The sequence below is a fragment of the Pezoporus occidentalis genome, unplaced genomic scaffold, assembly GCF_034315485.1.
Source record: "Pezoporus occidentalis ecotype Australia unplaced genomic scaffold, CSIRO_AGI_Poc_V1 ctg275, whole genome shotgun sequence".
In the NCBI taxonomy this organism is placed as follows: Eukaryota; Metazoa; Chordata; class Aves; order Psittaciformes; family Psittacidae; genus Pezoporus; species Pezoporus occidentalis.
The window spans coordinates 24,840-44,132 of NW_026914664.1; the positions used below are offsets into that span (position 1 = coordinate 24,840).

Genomic DNA, 19,293 nt, shown 5'->3' on the forward strand with positions numbered 1-19,293 from the left:
GGAAGGCCACAATGCTTCTCAATCTGAAAACAAACACATCAGCTCTGACTTTGGTATTACTCTGTAAGAGATGCAAGGAAAAAAAACCGACATCCCATTGTACCTTCTGCACATATATATATATATATATATATATATACACACACAAAGCTTGATATTAATTAAATTTATGAAAAAATAACCCACATTGCCGTGGTTTAAGTCCAGCAGGCAATGAGAACCACGCAGCCACTTGTTCACTCTGTCTCTTCCTCGCTCACTCCATTCCTTCCTCCCCCCACTCCCGGAGGGATGGGGAGGAGAACTGAAAGAATGCAACTCCCATGGGTTGAGATAAGAACAGTCCAGTAACTGAGGTATAACACAAAACCACTACTGCTGCCACCAATAATAATAATGATAAAGGAAATAACAAGGGAAAAGAATACAACCGCTCACCACCTGCCAACCGATACCCAGCCCAACCGGAGCTGTGATCTAGCCCTTCTGGGTAACTCCCCCTAGTTTATATACTGGGCATGACGTGGTGTGGTCTGGAATACCTCTTGGCTAGTTTGGGTCAGGTATCCTGTCTCTGCTTCCTTTCAGCTTCCCCTCCTCCCTGGCAGAGCATGAGACTCACAAAGTCCTTGGTCAGAGTAAACATTACTTAGCACCAACTAAAAACATTGGTGTTATCAGCGCTGTTCCCAGGCTGAAAGTCAAAACACAATGCTGCACCAGCTACTAAGAAGAAGAAAAATGACTGCTACTGCTGAACCAAAGGCACACATGCATCATCAGAAAAAGCTGCTAGGCTCTGACATGCTATATGATGAGACAGAGAAGTAAGAGCAGGACATCTTTCCCCCAGTTTGGGTTACAAGTTAACTTTGCATTGATTCATCAACACATGCACCCTGAACAGCTACTTGTCCTAACCCCTATTTGCTGTCTCCATTAGCTCCTAGTCTTCCCAAAGTATATATAACTTCCTACTCAAAGGAATCTCATTTTAAGAATACTATACACTAGAATTTTCTGAGAGGGATTTACTAATACGTAAATGGTTTGGGGTTTGTTTGTGGTTTTTTTTTAAGAAAAGAGAGTTTCACAACTTCAATAATAAAAGTTAATCTTTTCCTTTTAAAAATAAAAGCTTTTCATGCAACTTCTTTTTTATGTAAGTTTTGCCAGTGTAGGATAACACAAGCATGCAACCATATGGCACACCTACTAGAACTATCTTTAATTTCTTCCTTGGAGATGGAAGCCCAAGTACCTGCAACTATGCTCTAATTTCCTTTTAGAGAGAACTTATCAAACTGGGGGTTTAGGGGGAACTGAAAGTAGTTTCTAGTCAAATTGGTTTTACTTTAAGGAAAAAAAAAAAAGAAAGAAATTGGACTACAAAAGATTTAGGATAACCTATTCAACCATTAGAGAGGTTTATAAAGTCTTTTCAGAAAGGAATAAACAGATCAGAAAGAGAATATAACAATGCTGAAAATAACTGCTGTCAAAAACGAGTGGTATTAATTCAGTGACTTGTCTGAAAAGACAGTCTTTCTGTAATGTTATCCATAACAAGAGAAGACAATGGTTTGCCTTGATTTTATTCCACACCCCCCCCCCCCCGCCCTTGTAGCTTTATATGTCCCTGTCCCTAGCAACAGCAAAGAATAGCAATGGGTTTGTCAGTGGACAAGGACTGTGCAGTCAGTGGGCTGCAAGGGGGGCCCCGAGCACCCTGTGTTATCCAAGCACAATCGCCCTGTTATTTGACAACAAGCAAACCTCCAAGCAGAGCAGGGCTTTGGATATCATATTTGAGTGTCAAACTGACAAACTACAGCCCAGCTACTGATGATAATAAACCTGTGTGACAGGTTCACTGCAGTTCAGAAAACGTTTCTGGTCTGAAGTGCAGAAGGACAATCTTCATCTGCCACATCTTTATTTTTTGTTCGAAATTGGGAGTCAGTTCACAAAAAGACAACAGCACCACCAACACAGAGAAAACAGCATGGACAATCAACTCTACCACCTCCATACCAAGGAAGCTCTTGGTGAAAAAAGAGGTGAAAAAAGTACTATGAAAAAGGATGTAAAAGGTACTGTGAAAATGTAGGGAATTTGCAGCTCAAAATACAAGCTTTCGCTAATAAATCTGTAAACTGTTAAGATATTGAATCACTATCTTTGAATAACTCTACCAAGTTAACACGAAATTCAAGTTTGTCAAAAGGTGATGCTAACTTTGTGGATATATTAAAAAAACAAAACAACAATAACAAACACCCAAAAAAAAAAAAAAAGCATACCAACAACAAACACTACTTCCCAGTAACAGAAAGTTGCCCTGATCTCCCTGAGGCCTACCAGGCATATTTTAAAATTAAACTTTAAAAATCCATTTCTAGACTGCAGATGAGCAAATTAGGTGCCATCTAAAACACCCTACCAACAGCTGAGGCAGCCTGGCTAACATTTCTAGTTTTGCCATGCTGTAACTTCAGTTTCCATTCCTATATTTTATCCAGCAGGGCCACTTCAAACAATGGAAGTGGGGGGCAAGGTTTGCTTTCCTGGGTTTCAGAAGGGTCTGGAAAAAGAAACAAGCATCTCATTACTGCCTGTGACAGAGGGTGGAGCGTTTCTTGCTCTTCTGTTACCAGTTAGACAAATGCCACAGAGATTGAGGCTCTCTGATTTGTAAACCAGACTCCCAGGACACCACTGTACTCGAAATCCTGTGCGTCGTTCCCCCCCCCTTCTCCGTTGAAACAGCTGAGAATTATGAAGGAGAGGGACAGCTGGGGTTCTCATTAGGAGAATTCACAGACTGAATTCATGGACAGTCATTTGTAACCACCTCCCATTTGCAGCTTCCACCCTCCAGTTGATCGGTGTCTTTCAAAACCCTTCTTGGGGTAACACAACAACAGGCGAGCTGATTTGGTACAGCAGAGTTAAAAGATACACGCAGTGGAGAAATTCAGAAGGAAGCCAGCGTCAGTGTTATTTGTCTCCATGAGAACACAACTTACCAGAACACTCCGGTTCCCAAGATAAAGTATCTTCTCCAAAAGCAAGCTACATATACATCTGTTGGTTATCAGTATAAGCCTTTAACAACTGTCAGATATTATGGCAACGGTCCCACGAACTGCTCGCACGTAACTCCAACTGCGCAAGAACTCTCAGCAGGGCGAAGGCCTTAATGGAGCTCAGTTCTGCGAGGGTGCCTTTTTCAGCTGGTTGGATTTCCCTTCTTTCCCTAGAGCATATCTTCACTTTAATTAATAGGTCACTGAACCGGTTTATGTTAATTGTCGCAAGTACCACTTCTTTGTTCCCAAGGGGCGGGACCAAAGTTCATTCAGTTACTGTCCACGAAGCAAAACTGCAAAATGTAAGGCTCTTCGCACACCTAAAGCACCACCAACTCCTAAGGGAGCTTTCTTTATGCCGCAGTAAACAATTGCCTTATTAGCAACACACACCCTACCAGCGACTCCTCGCTCGCTGGGTTTGTACCAGATCCCCCTGTTTGTTACAGACCCCCTATGGCCATAATAGATCGCTCTGTCCACACCAGATCCTTTATGTCCGTAACAGATTGCTCTGTCTGTACCACATCTCACCCTGTCCGCTGCAGACTCCCCCGTCCCTACCAGAATTACCCCCTTGTCCCTGCCAGATCCCCATCACTCATCAGCACGACCATTACCTGAACCTGGAATTAACTTTTCAACGCTGCTCCTCACCAGAACTGCATTAATGCAATCCAGTTTTAACTTATCTACCGCAGGTAACACTACGGGCAGCACCTTCTGCCCACACTGGCCTTGATATGAGCGAAAAAAAAAACATTTTTTTTAAATAAAAAGGGAGACCCCTGCAGACGGGTGCTCTCCCCTGAAGGCTGCTCTCGCCTCTCCCATGACATCCCTTTCGGCTTGCAGCACAGCGCTCACCGGCAGGGTCCCTCCGGCCTTCAGCTAAAAGCCTCATAAATTCACGTCCCCGCTGTCGGAGGCGCCCGGCCCGTGAGGAAAGTCGCGGCCCCGCTCCACCGCCAACCACCGCCCTCCAAACGCCCGAGCGGCGCCGGCTGGCCCCGAGCGGCCGTTAACTCACAGCCCCCGCGGCTGAAGGGACGTGGCCGTTACAGCCGTTAGCGCGGCCGGGTTCCTCCGGGGGACTGGGGCACAAACGGAGAGAGCGGGCAGGGCGCTGCTCCGCCGCCGGAACGGGACGGAGAGAGGAGGAGAGGTGCGGAAAGGGACGCCATGCCGGCGGGGGCGACCACCCCGCTCCCTCAGGGAGGCAGGGAGGGCTGGCGGGCGGCGGCCGCGTCCCCTCGGCGGCCGGGCTGCCCTGCCGGGCGGGACAGAGCAGCAAAGGAGGAAGGGAACCTTTTCTCCTTCTCAAGCAGGAGAGGCGGCCTGAGCAGGGGCAGCCCCTTCCCCATGCGCCGCCGTGACCCCCCTCCACAATTACTCACAACAAGAAGCTCATGGCGATGGCGGCGGAGCAGGACCGGCGACTGCCTGGGCTGGACTCTGTGCGATTCGGCTCCCAATGGCAGCGGCAGCACACGGCAGGCGTGTGCGGAGAGAACGCCGCGGGGCGGGGACACAGCCCCGCCGCCTCTCGCTGCCACCACCCGCGGCCAGCCCGGCAGCCATCGCCCCCAGCAGGCCCCGCGGCCCGCACCGCCCCTCCGCCGATCTACCTTCACGCCAGGCCTCAGGCACAGGTCTCCCGCTGAGGCGTCTCCGCGGGTATGCCCGCGTCGTCCCCCCCGCCGCAGATCACTCAGACACCCTCGTCTTACCGTTGCAGGCACCCTGCCCTCCCTTCAAACAGTCCCTTCTCGTCAGGCGTCGCCCCTCTACCCTCACTCTCTTCTGCGCCCTGGGGCAGCACAGGGATCCCTGGAAACATTTCCCCCAGCCCTGGGTGACCCAAAGGCCACCTTCCTTAGGTAAACCTCTACACTGCTCCAGGTCGCACTGGGGCAATACTTTTTGGGCACTGGTGTAACATGCCTCTGACAGCTTTTAGGTAGACATGGCGCTAAAATCCCCGTGGTTGCCTACCAAATGCTGCAGGGGAACCACAAAAAGTGCCTGAACAATAGTGCAGCTTGCCATTATTCACCCCTCTTCTATCTCAAACTGCTTCCTGTGGAGCAAGCCTGGGGTGTACAAGAACAGGGCAGTTTGTTTCAACACGTCAAGCCAGGGACTCAAAACACATTACAATTTCATTATTTATGCCATCCAGGCTTCTTCAGGCTCTCTATCCACTTTCTTCAGGTACATGGCAAAGGGGTTAAGGTACCCAACCCAGAGATAACCACCACGGTCATTAACAAATATTTTAACCAGTGTTTCTGCCCTCCTCACTCAATAGCCTGACCATTTTTATAAGCAACATGTCAAAATGGCTTCTGATATTTCAACACAAATGTTTGGTTTGTGAGCAACTTTTAACGCAGCTGGCTAGGGCAAGCAGTCAGCTAAGGACCCACCCCCAAAGTGAGGATATGGGCAAACTACTGAGGTTAAAAAAAAAAATAAAACCAATTTTTCTTATAAACACTGACCAGTCCTTCACCCTGAACCACCTCACCTTGCGTGAGCATGGTTAAAAATTCCATGTCCTCCCACTGAAGCACAAACAGAGGGTGTGCCATGCCTCACAAAAGATGTCTGGCAGCCCACCTGACACTAGATGACAGATACCTGTTATGTTTTGGGGGTTTCAGGATTGTCCTCTGGGAATCCCCACCTCCTATTCCCAAACCAGGCACAACGCTCTTAATTTTGAGGTTTGTCTTGCTCAGTTTATACATTCCAGGGAAAAGACAGGCAGCAGCACCTGAAATGCTTCAAAATACAATGTATTTGTATCAAACGAGGACCACACATTCCACTGTAGCCTTAGCCATATCCAAGTGCTTCGTCTTTATGGCAAAAATTACAATCCCAGGGTGTAATTTCACATAAAGATCTGCCTCTGTTTAGGTCAATAAAAAGCCAGCTGGATTTTGGATAAGGGACAGAACAGGCAGGACAACCCGCAGAGATTCCCTCATGCCCCAAGGGGATTCTGTGAGGCCCAGCAACCCCACAAAGCTGCAGGTAGGCCAGAGGAAAACACGCAAAATCCCACACACAGCATTAAGTTTCTGCATGGCTCCTAAGGGGTTTCAGCTATAATGCCTTATGTGGCAAATGACAGTCATCTGCTTGTCTCAGGTTTTTAAATGCTGAAACTGCATTTGCTACTTTTCTGGCTCTGTCCTTCAGACCAAGTCAGAATGCCAGGTCACTGCATTTCTAAGCAAATTAAAATTATATGACTGGTTTTAGGACACTTTTAAAATCAAGTGTTTCAACTAGGCAGTGAAGGTGTAATTAAAAAGCATTTCATGACGTTTGCAATTTTCCTTTTGGCTGTATTAGTAAAAGCAGGCATGAAATGGGTCTTGGCATACTTTTTAACAGAGGCTGTCAGACTAAGTTGGCCACATAAATCTAATTAAAAAAAAAACCCAAAATTGATTTCTCTGGCACATTCATGTTGGAACATGAATAACTTCCGTTCTCTGTTCCCACCCATACACTTCCTTCTACCCACAGAATGTTTTACTTTAGTGGCAATTTAAAATTAAATGTCTGTTGCTGCATCAAGTCAGTAGGAAATACTTGGTCTGGGCAACTGTCAGAAGGAAGGGTTAAATAATGTGGACATTTTATGTCTGACATTAATATTGGTCTCTTCGGGATGGATCAGGGTCATACAGAGCGCTTGCTTTGGACACTGCTCATAGAAGGGACAAGCAGCATGCTGCCGACTTACGTAAAACCATTTGGTTGCTCCAGTGAAGGCACTGTGAATGCACCCGTGGCCTCACGTCTGCCACTTTGGTTTATCCATTACATTAGAGCTAAAGAGAATTACACTGAAAGGCCCCTCCAGCTGACAAAGTGCTTTGGTCTTGAAGTTTCCAGCTTTTGCAGCACAGCTCAGTAAGCACAGAACATTCCAGATGAAAAAAAGTTCAAAAATTAAGGTCACAAAACTTAATACATATGTTACCAGGAGTAAAAAAAACCAAACAAAACACCCAACAACAACAAAAAAAAAAACCAAAAATGTTTACAAAATGTAAATAATACAGTATCTAATTATTAAGCTCTCTAAATATTCTCTCCACATTCTAGATTAAACTGATAGCATCCATCAATATCTTAATTCTTGTTTTTGCATTAAGGATTTATGACCAAGTGAAATATTTAAGTATTAATATGATGTCAAAATTGTGGTATGTACTTGTAATTATTCTCTACAAAAAGTGCAGAGCATGAAGAAATTACAGGAACTATGAGGTTATTATACAGTGGTCCTGAGTCATTTTAGTTCTGGAGCAGGGATGGAGCAACTCAGCAGCCCTGTGATTGCTGGACTGTACAAAGAGTAATAAATTTGTCCTCTGTTACCTTCACAGCTGTTACGGTGCTCAGATGTTATCATTCCTGCTATAATTTTCATACACATTAGGGATAATGTCTCAGAAATATATTATTGGTGTAGGGCCTGCTCCACAAATCTCTGCAGTGTTTATAGTGCAGACAAATTCTGCTCTCCTTTCTGTTTCCCAGAGTTGGTGGGCTCACTCAAGCTAAGCATGCTATTTCCTGCTGAATGCTGAGCTAGCCGCAGATGAGCAGTTGTGTAACAAGCTCATCTTTCATAGAAAATTATGGAAGGCTCATTGCTCAAGTGGCTTAAAGCTAAATGAGTAATTTTGGAAATACTACAACAAAAAATATTAAGTCAATTTTTCTTGATGACAGATTAAACAAAGTGATAAGTAATGTTTCCCAATATAAGATCAGTAATTGCTTTAGTATCAACTCAGATGCTTTTTCTTTTTCCTCTGATCAAACTAAAGCACAGCCAGTATTATTTTTAACAATATTATTTTTAACAATAACCAGTTTAACATTAGATATTGAAGGCATCTCCCAAGGCAGATAAATCCAGCTTCCTGGTCAGCAGCAGAATGGAGGGACATCTCCTGAGGTTTTTTATTTCTACTTATATTAACAAATTTCCTCTCATAAGTAGACTTCATTTAATACCAGTTCTGTTGAGAAAATAAATGCAAACTCTATTGTCCCTGGATGATTTTTTTAATTTCTTTTTTTCCCCTGATCATAGGTGCAGAGACTTTGATCCCTCATATTTGCCAAGGAAGCGCTGAGATTTCTGGAAAACTTCAGTGCAGATGCCCAACAAAATGCTGCTCTCTAAAGGTAAATTCACACACACTGACAAGCTGCAAGACAAACAGCAGTGGGATGTATTTTACTGTACTTGGGAAGCAAATATATTGAATGAAAAATGGGTGGAAGAAAGCATCTCTTAAAAGGACTCTTCCTTGCACCCTGCTTTGTTTACGAGCTGAACGCGCATTAACATTCCCTCAGTCAGTAAGATTCAGGGATCTGTTTATTAAACTTACAGTGTGAAAGCCAACCTAGATAAAGTGCTCAAGATGAATTCCTATAGTTATCTCAGTTTTTGCTCTACAAAATTTTCTTGCTTATTTAAAGAGGTTTTGAAGAGAAATCTGACATGTAGACTATGAAAAACTGGAATGTGAACTGCTTGAGCACTGAGGTCAACATTCCTTTGAAAATGTGTGTAAAAACTGATTTACCTTGAAAATTCATGAGTTCAGACTGCTATTCTCAAGAGACTGTGCTGTTTTCAAGGCAATAATCTGTCATATGGAATTTTGTTATAAGCAATAGTTTATAAAAGCTAAAGCCAGCAACAAGGTGACAAAATAGCTTGTTAACATTTTCAAAACACTGATAAGAAAGAAACATTCCAGGTTTCAGATAAACTAATGGACTAGCACTACTACAGGCTGAAAGACTTCTGCTCAAAAACCCAAGACCATATTTTGAGTGGTAGTCTGCAGTGGTTTAAGATGGTAACTCTCTCTTGGTGATCCCAAGATAAGAACGACAGAAGAGGAAAATCGCCCCTGTCGTGACTGTCACCTGCCTGTCACCTCGGATCTGAACCTCCATATTCTCCCTTGGTTTCCTCCAGTGTTGTTTTGGTGTGGGTCTTATGGGGGATGGCTGCCTTTTCTCTTCCTGCTCATTTTGCTTCATCCTAAATATTCTTCCGGGTTCAGCATGGCGTACCTTCCCTGGTAAGCTGGCGCTGGCTCTTTCCTCTTCATCCCTCTTCAGTGCAGCAGTACAACAGGACTCTGTTTTCCAGATCATCTGGAAGGCATGTGTTTCTCACAAACAGGTTTAGCCAGTACTGCCTCACAGACTGCTAAACTAGGATGGGAGCAAGGGGTAGAAAATCAATTATATTAAAGTCTACAGGGAAGAGGTGCAAAAGGGTTATCGTAGTTAAGTCTGCCTTGAAACTTTACATTGCACAATTAGCGAGGATTTCCCCCCCCCCCCTTCGTGTTTGGTTTCACAAAGATACATTTATATCAAACAATGTCAGTGGTGACAGAGACTCTACATGAGCATAAGCCAGTAGTAATTTCTGAATCCCTGAACCACGTTTCTCTATTCACCCGTGTCAGAGGAGCATCCCACTGAACGCCCGCCGCCGCACACCACAAGGCAGAAGACTACCCCATCGCCTCCCCCCGCGCTGGGGGCACGGTTTCGCTCCCTCCTTTCACGCCTGAAGCTCTCCGAGTCGAGCAACAGCCGCCGCGGCCTGCCCAGACAGGTGAGTGGCCGCCGCCGGCACGAAGGACGCGAAGCACGGGCAGCGGCAGGACACTCCCCGCCTCAAGCTGCGGGGAAGCGAAACGAGGCGAGAAGGCAGGCCACCCCCCACCACAAGGCCCCCTGCTCCGCCCGGCACCACCGGCGCCTCCTGGGAAGGGGAGGCGGAGCCCCCCAGCCCCCTCTCGTCGGCCATGGCCGCCGCCGCCGCCCGCCGCGGCCTGGCCGCCCTGGTGCTGGGCCGCTGCCCGCCGCTGCTGCCCTGCCTGCTCTCGTCGCCCCCCCGCAGACTCCCCAGCGGCGCTACCGCTCTTGCCCTGGGACTGGGCGCGCCGCGGGCTCCCGCTGCGCTCCGTGCTGCCGTCCGCACTTGCAGTCAGGTACAGCCCGCGAGGATCGGGACTAAAATGGCGGCGGCCGGCGGGAGCCCGCCGGGACGGAGCGCGGGACGAAACTGGGGGGACTGCGGCGTTCGCGGCAGTCGGAGTGGCCCCGCCGAACCGGGGGTAGCCCCCGCCGCTCTGGCATGTCCGCGGCCCGGCAGTGAGGCCGCGGACAGGAGCGAGAGCGCTGGCGCACTGATTCCTCTTAAACGGGAGGCGTTGGCTGCGTGCGCCATGTGCGTCGTGGGCTCATCCTTTCGCCTCCCTGCCCCTTCCCTCCCACTTCATTGCCCCATTGCCGTACACCAGCTAAACAGGGGAGCGGAGCCGGGTACCGCTGCTGACAGCTGCCCGTTCCTCCTTAATTTGGGATTTGTTTCTTTTTGGTGACAGGTTACAGATGCACCGTCCCACCAAGGTCACCTTTCAGAGGAAGAACAAGAGTCACCCAAGGCAGAAAACGACAATGTCTTTCTCATCAGGGCACAAGGATTCCCGTTCTCTTGCACCGAGGAAGACGTGCTCACCTTTTTTGATAGTATGGGACTTAATTCTCCTTGTAACTGTTCACTGTAGTGCACTCAGTAGTTAATTAAGTTAACTGAAAAAAATTTGAAGATCATTATCCAGAGAAAGGGGAGGTTTTATTATTGCTGCCAAATTATTCATGATTACGCATATAAAACAATCAACTTCAAAACTCATCCTTGTGGCATTTTATATTTAATTGGCAAGTCTTTCCTTCTTAATCGATGTCTCCACAGTAAAGACAATCCAGTTTGACGTGGTTCCTTTAAAGGCAGGTGTAGTTGGCTTCACCCCTCAACTTTCCTCTTGTAAACAAGCTGGAGTGGGTTTTACATACTAGTTTAAACTTCAGTGTTGCTTTCCAGTTCTAATTAATAGGCTTGTGCATACCCTTGCAGGACTGATCCGTCCATACTATTTTGTGATGCATCCTTCCGGAGAGCAGATGCAAGTTTTTCCAATGGTTTCATAATCTGCCTAACTAAATTAGGTCCATTTAAGGTCTTGGGGATAGGAACATAGAGCAGGCAGAGCATAGCTGTATACAGCTGTGGAAGCTAATGGATATCACTTTCTTATCCATGCTAAGCATGGTGCATTAGAGTTAAGATTAAGAGTGTTCTAACCTTTGTTTCAAGACAGTGTTTTGCACTGCTGAGGGGGGATAGCCTTATGCAGAATATTCAGTTTTCATCTGTGATCAAAAGGCTCCGTGTTTGATGCAGTTGCGTATGTTCCTGTATCATGTGTTCCTTGATTTCTAGGCTGTAGAATTCGAAATGGTGAGAACGGCATACACTTCCTCTTAAACAGGGATGGGAGACGCAGAGGGGATGCCTTGATCGAGCTGGAGTCAAAAGCAGATGTCCAGAGAGCCTTGCAAAAGCACCTGAGGTACATGGGCCCCCGCTATGTGAAAGGTGGGTTTGCAACAGCACAAGTTACATTGTAAACTCATGATAAAGTGACTAAGAACTGCTTGAATAATAAAGTGGGCTGGGGTGAGTGTGGAGAGATGCAGGATTTGAAACAGAGCAGCAAATTAGCCAGCATGGCACCATTTATACCTAAATTCCTGGGCTGGATGGGAAAAACAAAGTGGCACCATTTTAGGACCATAGGATATGGGGTGGAGGAAGAAACAGGAAGTTTTGCAGAATGCCACCTGAGTACTGTGAGGGAAAACATGTTTTGTGCCTGTGTTCCTTGTAGTTTTTGAAGTACACGATAGTGATGTAGAGAGCTTACTACAGAATCTGCGGGATGAGTCACAAGCCATTAATGATGGAGTTGTACTACTCAGAGGCCTTCCCTTCAACTCCACTGAGGATGATATCGTGTATTTTTTCTCAGGTAATGCAGCCTACTCTGTGATAATTGGTTGTGAGGTGTTTACTTCTCTAAATTGATGCTGTTGTTCCTCTAAGTGAGAAAAGCAAAAGCACACACAAGCTTCAACAGCTTAAACACTATGAGGAGTTGCTGTCCTCCTGCAGCTAGAAGTAACTAAATCTTTCTGAACAGCTTGTGGCTAACCTAAGATCAGTACTTTCAGCACTCTTCTGAATCCAGGGGAAGGAAAGAGAGGAACCTAGATCCTATTGTCTGCAATTGTATTTATGCCAGCAGATAATTTAGCAACATCAAGAGCAGCAAAAAATGTCTGTATTATCATTATAGTACAAGTGAATACAACATGGAGTATTCACAGCTGTATAATCATGACAGCTAGGTCACATATGCCATGTTAACAGCAATGTTTTGAGTTTTTAGTATTAGTGGCTTGATGGCGATTGTGGAAGGTGACTGCACCAGTTCTCAACTGAGCAAGTGTCGCACAGCATGTGTACACATGGTCATGTACCACACTTGGTGTTTGAGCAATCCAGGTGGTTGCTGCCTGCATTCATCTAGCAAGTATCCTTTCTAGATTTTGCAAAATAGATGGACATTTCTTTAGGTAAACTTCTAAGTTGTAGACTAAACCAAAGCCAGTTCTTCCCTGACCACTTCCTACTCCATGTAGGCATGCACATAGAGTCATGTAGCACTAAGGTTCATAGTAACCATGATCATACCAAATGCAGAGGCCACCGATAGAAAATTTGTCAGCTGATAATAAGCAGTTCAATATGTTTGGAGGCATATAGTAGCAGAGTGATCACAATGACTAGGGCAGCATTGTGAAGCAGGTATTTCCATTTCTTCAGGATCTTGGAGAGACCCTTTGAGAAAAGAACAAGCTGCAGTGAGGTACACAAAAGCATTCCTGAAGAAAATAAGTGTAATAGCCTAGCCCAGCATGTGCTCTGTATCATGCCAGATACAGTTACCTACTGGATTACAGGCTTCCCAAGACGTTTTACAAAAGCACAGAAGTTGAAGTTCAGTGAATTTGAGCTCAGTTTTGAAGACATGGGGGAAAAAAACATACAAAGCTATTCCAGGAAATTTTGCGCTGTGGTTGTCTCTGTTGTCTAGAAATTGGATTCACTTGGTATTTTCATTGCTATTTGAAGCCTGAAGTCAGTTCAGTATTGGCAGTCAAGCTTATGTGATAACTAGCAAACCGAGCAAATAAACTTCAGTAACTAGAAGTTTAAGAAAAGCTATGTAGGCCAGCATGAGCACTCTTTTCACACCTATGTAACTGCCTTATTAGCTTCTCAAAAACTTGTAGAAGAGTAAGGAAAAAAGATGCCTCCATGAGCACAAGTTCCTAACAAGGTAAATGCCTTTTTTTCCCCATCCTTCTATAGGTTTGAAAATAACTGACATAGTTTTCGTTTACCGGGGAGAAAGAAGAACAGGAGAAGCTTTTGTGCAGTTTGCAGCTCCTGATATGGCAGCTAAAGCCCTGCTACGACACAGGGAATATATGGGAAATAGGTAGGTACCTCACTGGGGTTTGTGAGGGTACAAGAGCATGGTATGAAGCATGCTGTATGACTTACGGCTTGCTTGTTACCAGGTGCAACAGGTAATCTTCAGCTACCCCATATTTATTAAGAAAGCTTCTGCCTTTATTACTCTTAAAATGAACTCAACTTTAGGTTCATCTTTCAGTAGAAATCATAACTAAACCTTTGTCATAGTTGTGTCAGACTGTTACTTTGTGCCTTATTTAAAAAGAAATGTTTTAGGACCTCTGAAATACTCAAGTATTCAAAATACTCAGTATTTACCTTCAGATAACCCAAGTGGTCATGTGTTCTTTAGAACTGTGAGAAAATTGAAGAAAAGAGCCTTTTGCAGGCCTCTGTGTGCTGCAGATGTCCCTTCAGCACTTGTAGCTTGGGGGAATTTGGGGCCTCTGAGAAAACATTTGTTCAAGTATTCCTGAAGGCAGCCTCATCCCAACAATGGTTTGACAGCACTCAGAGCTGCGAACACTAACCCGCCTGCCCAGTCACAAGTGCACGGGGATCCTGCCCCTTCTACAGACATTTGCTCTCACCAGATTTCCACCAGATTCCCTAGCTTTCAGCACTTTTGGCAACCCTTGTCTCTAGTACCAAGCACAGTCAGTGTCTCCATTTGGAGAGTATGTTGTATGAAGCACAGTTTACCACTTACCTAGCTTGAATCCATTCCCAACCTTGACTGCTGCCTGACACCATACAGTTGTTGGCCTCTATGGTGACCACATTCACCTAGGCTGTTCTTCCTCAAGAATCCGTATTTAATAATTTTCTTCCAGAGCACTGAGCCCTGTGCCAAACACCTCCCAAGAGCCCCTCTTTTCTCAAGGAGAACTGTATATCACTTTTCCCCAGAACCACAATCATTTAGGTTGGAGAAGACTTTAAAGAACATTGGCTCTAGCTGTTAACCTAAACACTGCCAAGTCCACCAGTAAATTGTGTTCTTGAGCACCACATTTTTACTTCCTTTAAATACCTCCACAGCTACACTCAGAGGAAAAAAAATAAAACCTCAACAAGATTGTTTTTACCCTGCTGAATCTTCCTTAAGCCACTAAGTTCTGTCTCTTAACAAAAAACCTCTCAACTTTCTCACTTCAACACAAGTTTTGTTGTGTTATTTCCTTTCTTCTGTTTCCCTGCTTCCTGTTCCAGGCTGCACTTCTGTGTGTTTGTGCCTCCCCTCCATATTAAAAGAGAACAGCTGCTCTGTAGGTGTGCTCAGTAATTGAATTAACTACAGTACTTCCCTGCTCTCCACTAGAAATTAATGAATTCTCAGTCTGCCATTTTTTTTTGTCACGCTCAAATGAGCTGATGTTACTCACCCACCCGAGCTTATACATCTCTGGTGCTAGGGGATTAGCCAAGAAATTGAGTAGTTGCCAAAACTGCTGTCAACTTGAACTTACTCATTCTTCCTGAGCTAACAGTTTTATCCAGAAATGGCCTTCAGCTGCACACAGTGCTGAGCTGGGGCCTCTGTCAGCCTGCACGTGGGGTTACTTTCCTTACTCAAGGCAGGGAGGGAAGCTTCCTCACCTGGATGCCCATATTCTCCTCTTCATCACGTTATTCCTTCAATGTTGTGGAAATCACTTCAGAATAGCAGTTAAATATTTTGTGCAGTCTGGCTGGTACTGCCACCAGCTCTGAAAGATGAGCACAGGCAGCTCCACGTTCAGGGGTTCTGGGATAGGTAGCTGGAAACATAGATAACTAATTTTATACTTTGACGAAACCTATGAATAAGAGTTGTTTGTCTGTTTTTTTAACCTGTTTTCCTTTCTGTGGTGTAAGTGGGGCCCTTAATGTTGCATTACACATTGGTGTATTATACCCAGGACTTTCACGTACATTAGATTTTATCCCATCAATTTCAGAGCGATCTGTAAAATCTTAGAGTTCCACTGAAGCATTTAATATGACCCTGTGCATCTTCTGTGCCTACCTGTTGCCTCGTTTGGAGTTGGGTGGGGTTTTAATTAGGGGTTTGTAGAAATTGGAAAGTGCAGTTTGCAGATGTGCAGTGAGGGGAAAATAGGCTCACATAAAAGGATGCATACTACTGAAAGAAAATATCTTTCAGAGGAAGTAAGCCTGTGACTGTCACTGCAAGTTGAAAAGGGCTTTCATAAACACAAATTCCTCAAACCCATTGCTTGCCATATTATGGCTTTCACACCTCATACGTGAGCAGAGTTGGGATGGGATAACATCCTGAAGGTGCGTTCTCAAAACCTTGGGTTCTCTGCAGAGGTGCAAGATGTGCCATGTAATCTTTTCCTTTGCATTCCAGATACATAGAAGTGTATGTGAGTAGGAAGCATCAAATGCAAAAGCATTTGCCTTATGACAGGCAGCCAGTGACCTACCACAGAGTGAAAAGAGAACATGAATACATTTCTGAAGAAAGGGAATCGAGTGACATGGGCGGCTCCGATGCTGAAAGAGGAAATAGTGAGTCCCCCCGCTGTTGTGTGTGTTCTCTGAGGCCCATTTCTTACCCTGTTTGTTTACAGCTTTCACGTGAGGTTGGTCATCATTGCCAGCATTTATGATGGGTTTTTTTCCTCCATTCCACAGAATTGTGCAGGGAAGGAATGGAAAGCTCTAGGCACGTTGTACAATCTGGGAGTGTCTCATCACCACTGCACTTTGTTCATATGAAGGGTTTCCCTAACCAAGCTAGTGCCCAAGACATTATAAGTGTAAGTAACAGCAAAGCTATGAATGACATTTGGTAGTCATTACCAATGGAAACCCTTGATTAATTGTCACAGATGGCCATGCCCCTGGCAGGGGGTTGGAACTAAATGAGCTTTAAGGTCCCTTCCAGCCCAAACTATCCTGTGATTCCTATGATCCTATAAGTGGTATAAAATGTTCAATTTATCCATGTTGTTCTTAGTCCTCAGTGCTGCGTGGCTTCAGGCTGAATGTGTTTGAGAACTGGAGTTCACTGTAGGTTACAGACTCCAGTGTAGCCGTCTCTCTAAATACCAGTGGATTAAAGCTTGTGGGGCTGTCCTAATGTCTGTCACTTCGGCTCGAGTAGCCATTTATAATCTTATCTATGTTTCAGAGTAGCTGATTGTACAAAAATGAATTTCAGAATTATTTTTTCTCGGTTTTATAGATTTTAATAGCAAAGCAGTGTCTCAGAGTGAATGTACCTTCACTTTATGACATTGTGTCTACAGAACATGTGTGCTGTGTGAGGAGTTTTGTTTCTGTCAAGCATTACTCTGCCAGGAGCTTACAGAGGGTTGGACAGGTGACTTGGGTTTGCCCCAGCTTCACCTGGATGGAGAAGGGGGGGGCCTTCTGCTACTCGAGAGCTCAGGCTGCCCCACAGCCAGACAGGCTTTATAAGTAGAAACAGCACTTTTTTTTGTAATGGGGCATGTTCTTGTTCTCTTTCTTCCTTACAAAACTCCTTTTCAGTTTTTTGCTCCTCTGAAGCCCACAAGGATCCTGATAGAATACAACTCCCATGGAGATGCCACAGGAGAAGTGGACGTGCATTTTGAGAGCCATGAGGACGCAGTGGCTGCAATGGCCAAGGAGGGGTCCCAGCTGCGTAAGTGAAGACAAGGGATGTTACAGACCTTGGGTAATTTGGCATATGGGCACAACTTGTCAAGCTGCTGTTAACTGCCCTTGTAAAGGGATCATCTTAAATGTAGATTTCCAAATTACCCTGTAATCAGACATTGGATTTGTGCGAAAATGAAAAAAAGAGAAACAGGAGAAACACTAAACTCATTAAGTCACTGAACCCAAACCCAGCCTGCCTCTCTCTTTGTTCTCCAGAGTGCAGTGCCATTGAATTGTTCCTGAATAAACATCCGACGGCAAAAGAAAACTGCTAGTGACAGTGGCACAGTCTGAGATTAGTAAGTGCATCCTTCTCTCTCAGTCCTCTCTGTTCCATTCTTACCAACGTGTGCCTCACGTTTACTGTTTTTGACACTTCTGTTGATGGGATTTCAACCAGCTTAAAGGCTAAAATTTAGAGTAACTGAAGGGGCTTATCTGAGGTCAGGCATTGAGCCTACACCCTCCACCCAGTGAGGCTGCTTCCACAGTATAGCAGTCTTGAGGTGACAGGGCAGCAGCTCCTTCTGGGGTTACAGCCAGAGCTGGCAGCGGTTGCTGTGGTGCCCAGGCACGGTTTGGCTCCAACAGCAGCTTCCCCCTTGCAGCTGAGGCCTGCTGCAGGGAGTGGGAGAGCTTTGTTTCCCTCCTCCCTTTAAAAGTCTGCTAGCATGATTGATGTAAGGTTCTGATGGGGTTGTATTCCCTGACGTGGAAGAGGAAATGTGGCTAAACCTTTCCCATGGATTTAACAGCAGTTGGTCTTTAGGCTGGGGGGATGTTGCTTACAATTACAGTGGAATCTGACACAGTAACATTTTTCAGGTTATTTCTTAATGTTTTAATCCACCCACTCTGACAAGCACCCTTGCTTGTGGTAGCCAGCCTGTTCTCAGTGCAAAGGGCGTGCAGTGCTTTTCATAATGTTAACCACAGGCTGATGGGGGTAGTATCCTGTAGCAGGACAGTTCTTGCTTTCTTTGTTGCACAGGAACACTGTCTCTTGCCATTTACAAAAGAAAACTTGCAAGCTGTGTTGGGTGGATGAGGGACGTGGCCCTTCCATGGAGGAGGTCGCAGTGTGGCCTGGCAGTTCTTGCTGCCAGAACATCATCAGGTCATGCTCCTTCCTCAAAACACACCAGCCCTCCCTGCGGCAGAAGGGTTTCCCAGCTCCACTGCTGTGAGACTGAGTGTTTGTTCCAGGAAAGCAGCTTTCCTGTGTCCTTAAGTAAGGCCCTGGCTTACTTGTAATGCTTCCTTCAGTTCCCTTGGGAAAGGTGGGGTGCCGGTTGCTGCTGCCCACTGCAGCAGGGAGGCCTGGCACCCCCCAGTGCCCCACCACCCCTGCAACTCTGGATTGCTGTTGCGCCAGGGAGCAGCTCTTGCCGGGGATTCAAGGCACACACCTGGCTGTTCCCTCCACCCCAGCGGCACCAGCACAGCCAGAACCACTTCTGACCCTGAGCTGGGATCCAGCAGCAGTGGAATTTAACACTTCCAAACCTATGTGTGTGGACTGCCACCCCCATGGAAACATCTCCCTGTTAGAGGTGTTTGTGTAATGCCAAAGTCTACTATTCTATTATTGGAGGGAGTAATTCAGAATAAAATGCAGTGGGGCATTTGAGAAAAGGAAAGCAATAAGCCACAGCAAGGCAGTGATTTTTCTTTTCTTTTTAGGCCAAGTGAACATTCCGGAGATACAAGCATAAAGATGGAGGACAAGTGTCACTGCACACTAACTACGATAAACTGTATAAAATCTAGGTTAGCGTGGTGTAAAAGCATGTAATAAATTGTATTGCCATACTGTGGACAGATTGTGTGCTGAAAAGCAGAAGCAGCTGCACTGGAGGGATGGCAGGTGCTGCAGGATGGAGCCCTTCTAGTCTCCAGCTGCATTATGGAGTACAAAGGTTAATAAACCACCAGTATCCACAGTTAACAAACCAGTGCAATTTCAGATCTTCACACACAGGTCAGTGGGTGTGGAGCAGGACAGCCAACACCTCACCCCTCCTATGTGTAATCATGGCAGAAGGGTATGGAAAGACCACTCAGGACATGGGATATAGATGA

General features: G+C 45.6%; 2 protein-coding genes and 1 long non-coding RNA gene across 3 annotated transcripts in view; 2 read left to right on the forward strand and 1 right to left on the reverse strand.

Annotated features, from left to right (window-relative positions):
* The window catches only part of LOC134166884 (MOB kinase activator 1B-like), a 27,665-nt gene extending 23,017 nt beyond the window's left edge, over window positions 1-4,648 (reverse strand). Inside the window, exon 1 of the mRNA XM_062624952.1 lies at window positions 4,490-4,648. Coding sequence (XP_062480936.1) covers window positions 4,490-4,503 — 14 coding nt within the window. The 5' untranslated portion in view covers window positions 4,504-4,648. The remainder of the gene's footprint in view (window positions 1-4,489) is intronic.
* LOC134166886 (uncharacterized) lies at window positions 4,064-8,345 on the forward strand. Its single transcript, XR_009966024.1, has 3 exons — window positions 4,064-4,257; window positions 6,018-6,134; window positions 8,221-8,345. It is a non-coding gene; the product is annotated as an uncharacterized LOC134166886 (long non-coding RNA).
* A 1,597-nt stretch (window positions 8,346-9,942) lies between these two features.
* GRSF1 (G-rich RNA sequence binding factor 1) lies at window positions 9,943-19,163 on the forward strand. The gene is made up of 10 exons (XM_062624951.1): window positions 9,943-10,156; window positions 10,553-10,697; window positions 11,452-11,607; window positions 11,900-12,040; window positions 13,447-13,576; window positions 15,911-16,071; window positions 16,198-16,322; window positions 17,059-17,194; window positions 17,428-17,510; window positions 18,895-19,163. The coding sequence occupies exons 1-9, from the start codon at window positions 9,971-9,973 to the stop codon at window positions 17,484-17,486; spliced, it is 1,239 nt and encodes a 412-aa protein (XP_062480935.1). The 5' UTR covers window positions 9,943-9,970; the 3' UTR covers window positions 17,487-17,510; window positions 18,895-19,163.
* The last annotated feature ends 130 nt before the right edge of the window (window positions 19,164-19,293 follow it).

Coding starts and splice junctions, on each gene's coding strand:
- GRSF1 (XM_062624951.1), top strand. CDS start 9,971: ATGGCCGCCGCCGCCGCCCGCCGCGGCCTGGCCGCCCTGGTGCTGGGC. Junction 11,608..11,899: donor GGGCCCCCGCTATGTGAAAG/GTGGGTTTGCAA, acceptor TGTTCCTTGTAG/TTTTTGAAGTACACGATAGT. Junction 12,041..13,446: donor TATCGTGTATTTTTTCTCAG/GTAATGCAGCCT, acceptor ATCCTTCTATAG/GTTTGAAAATAACTGACATA.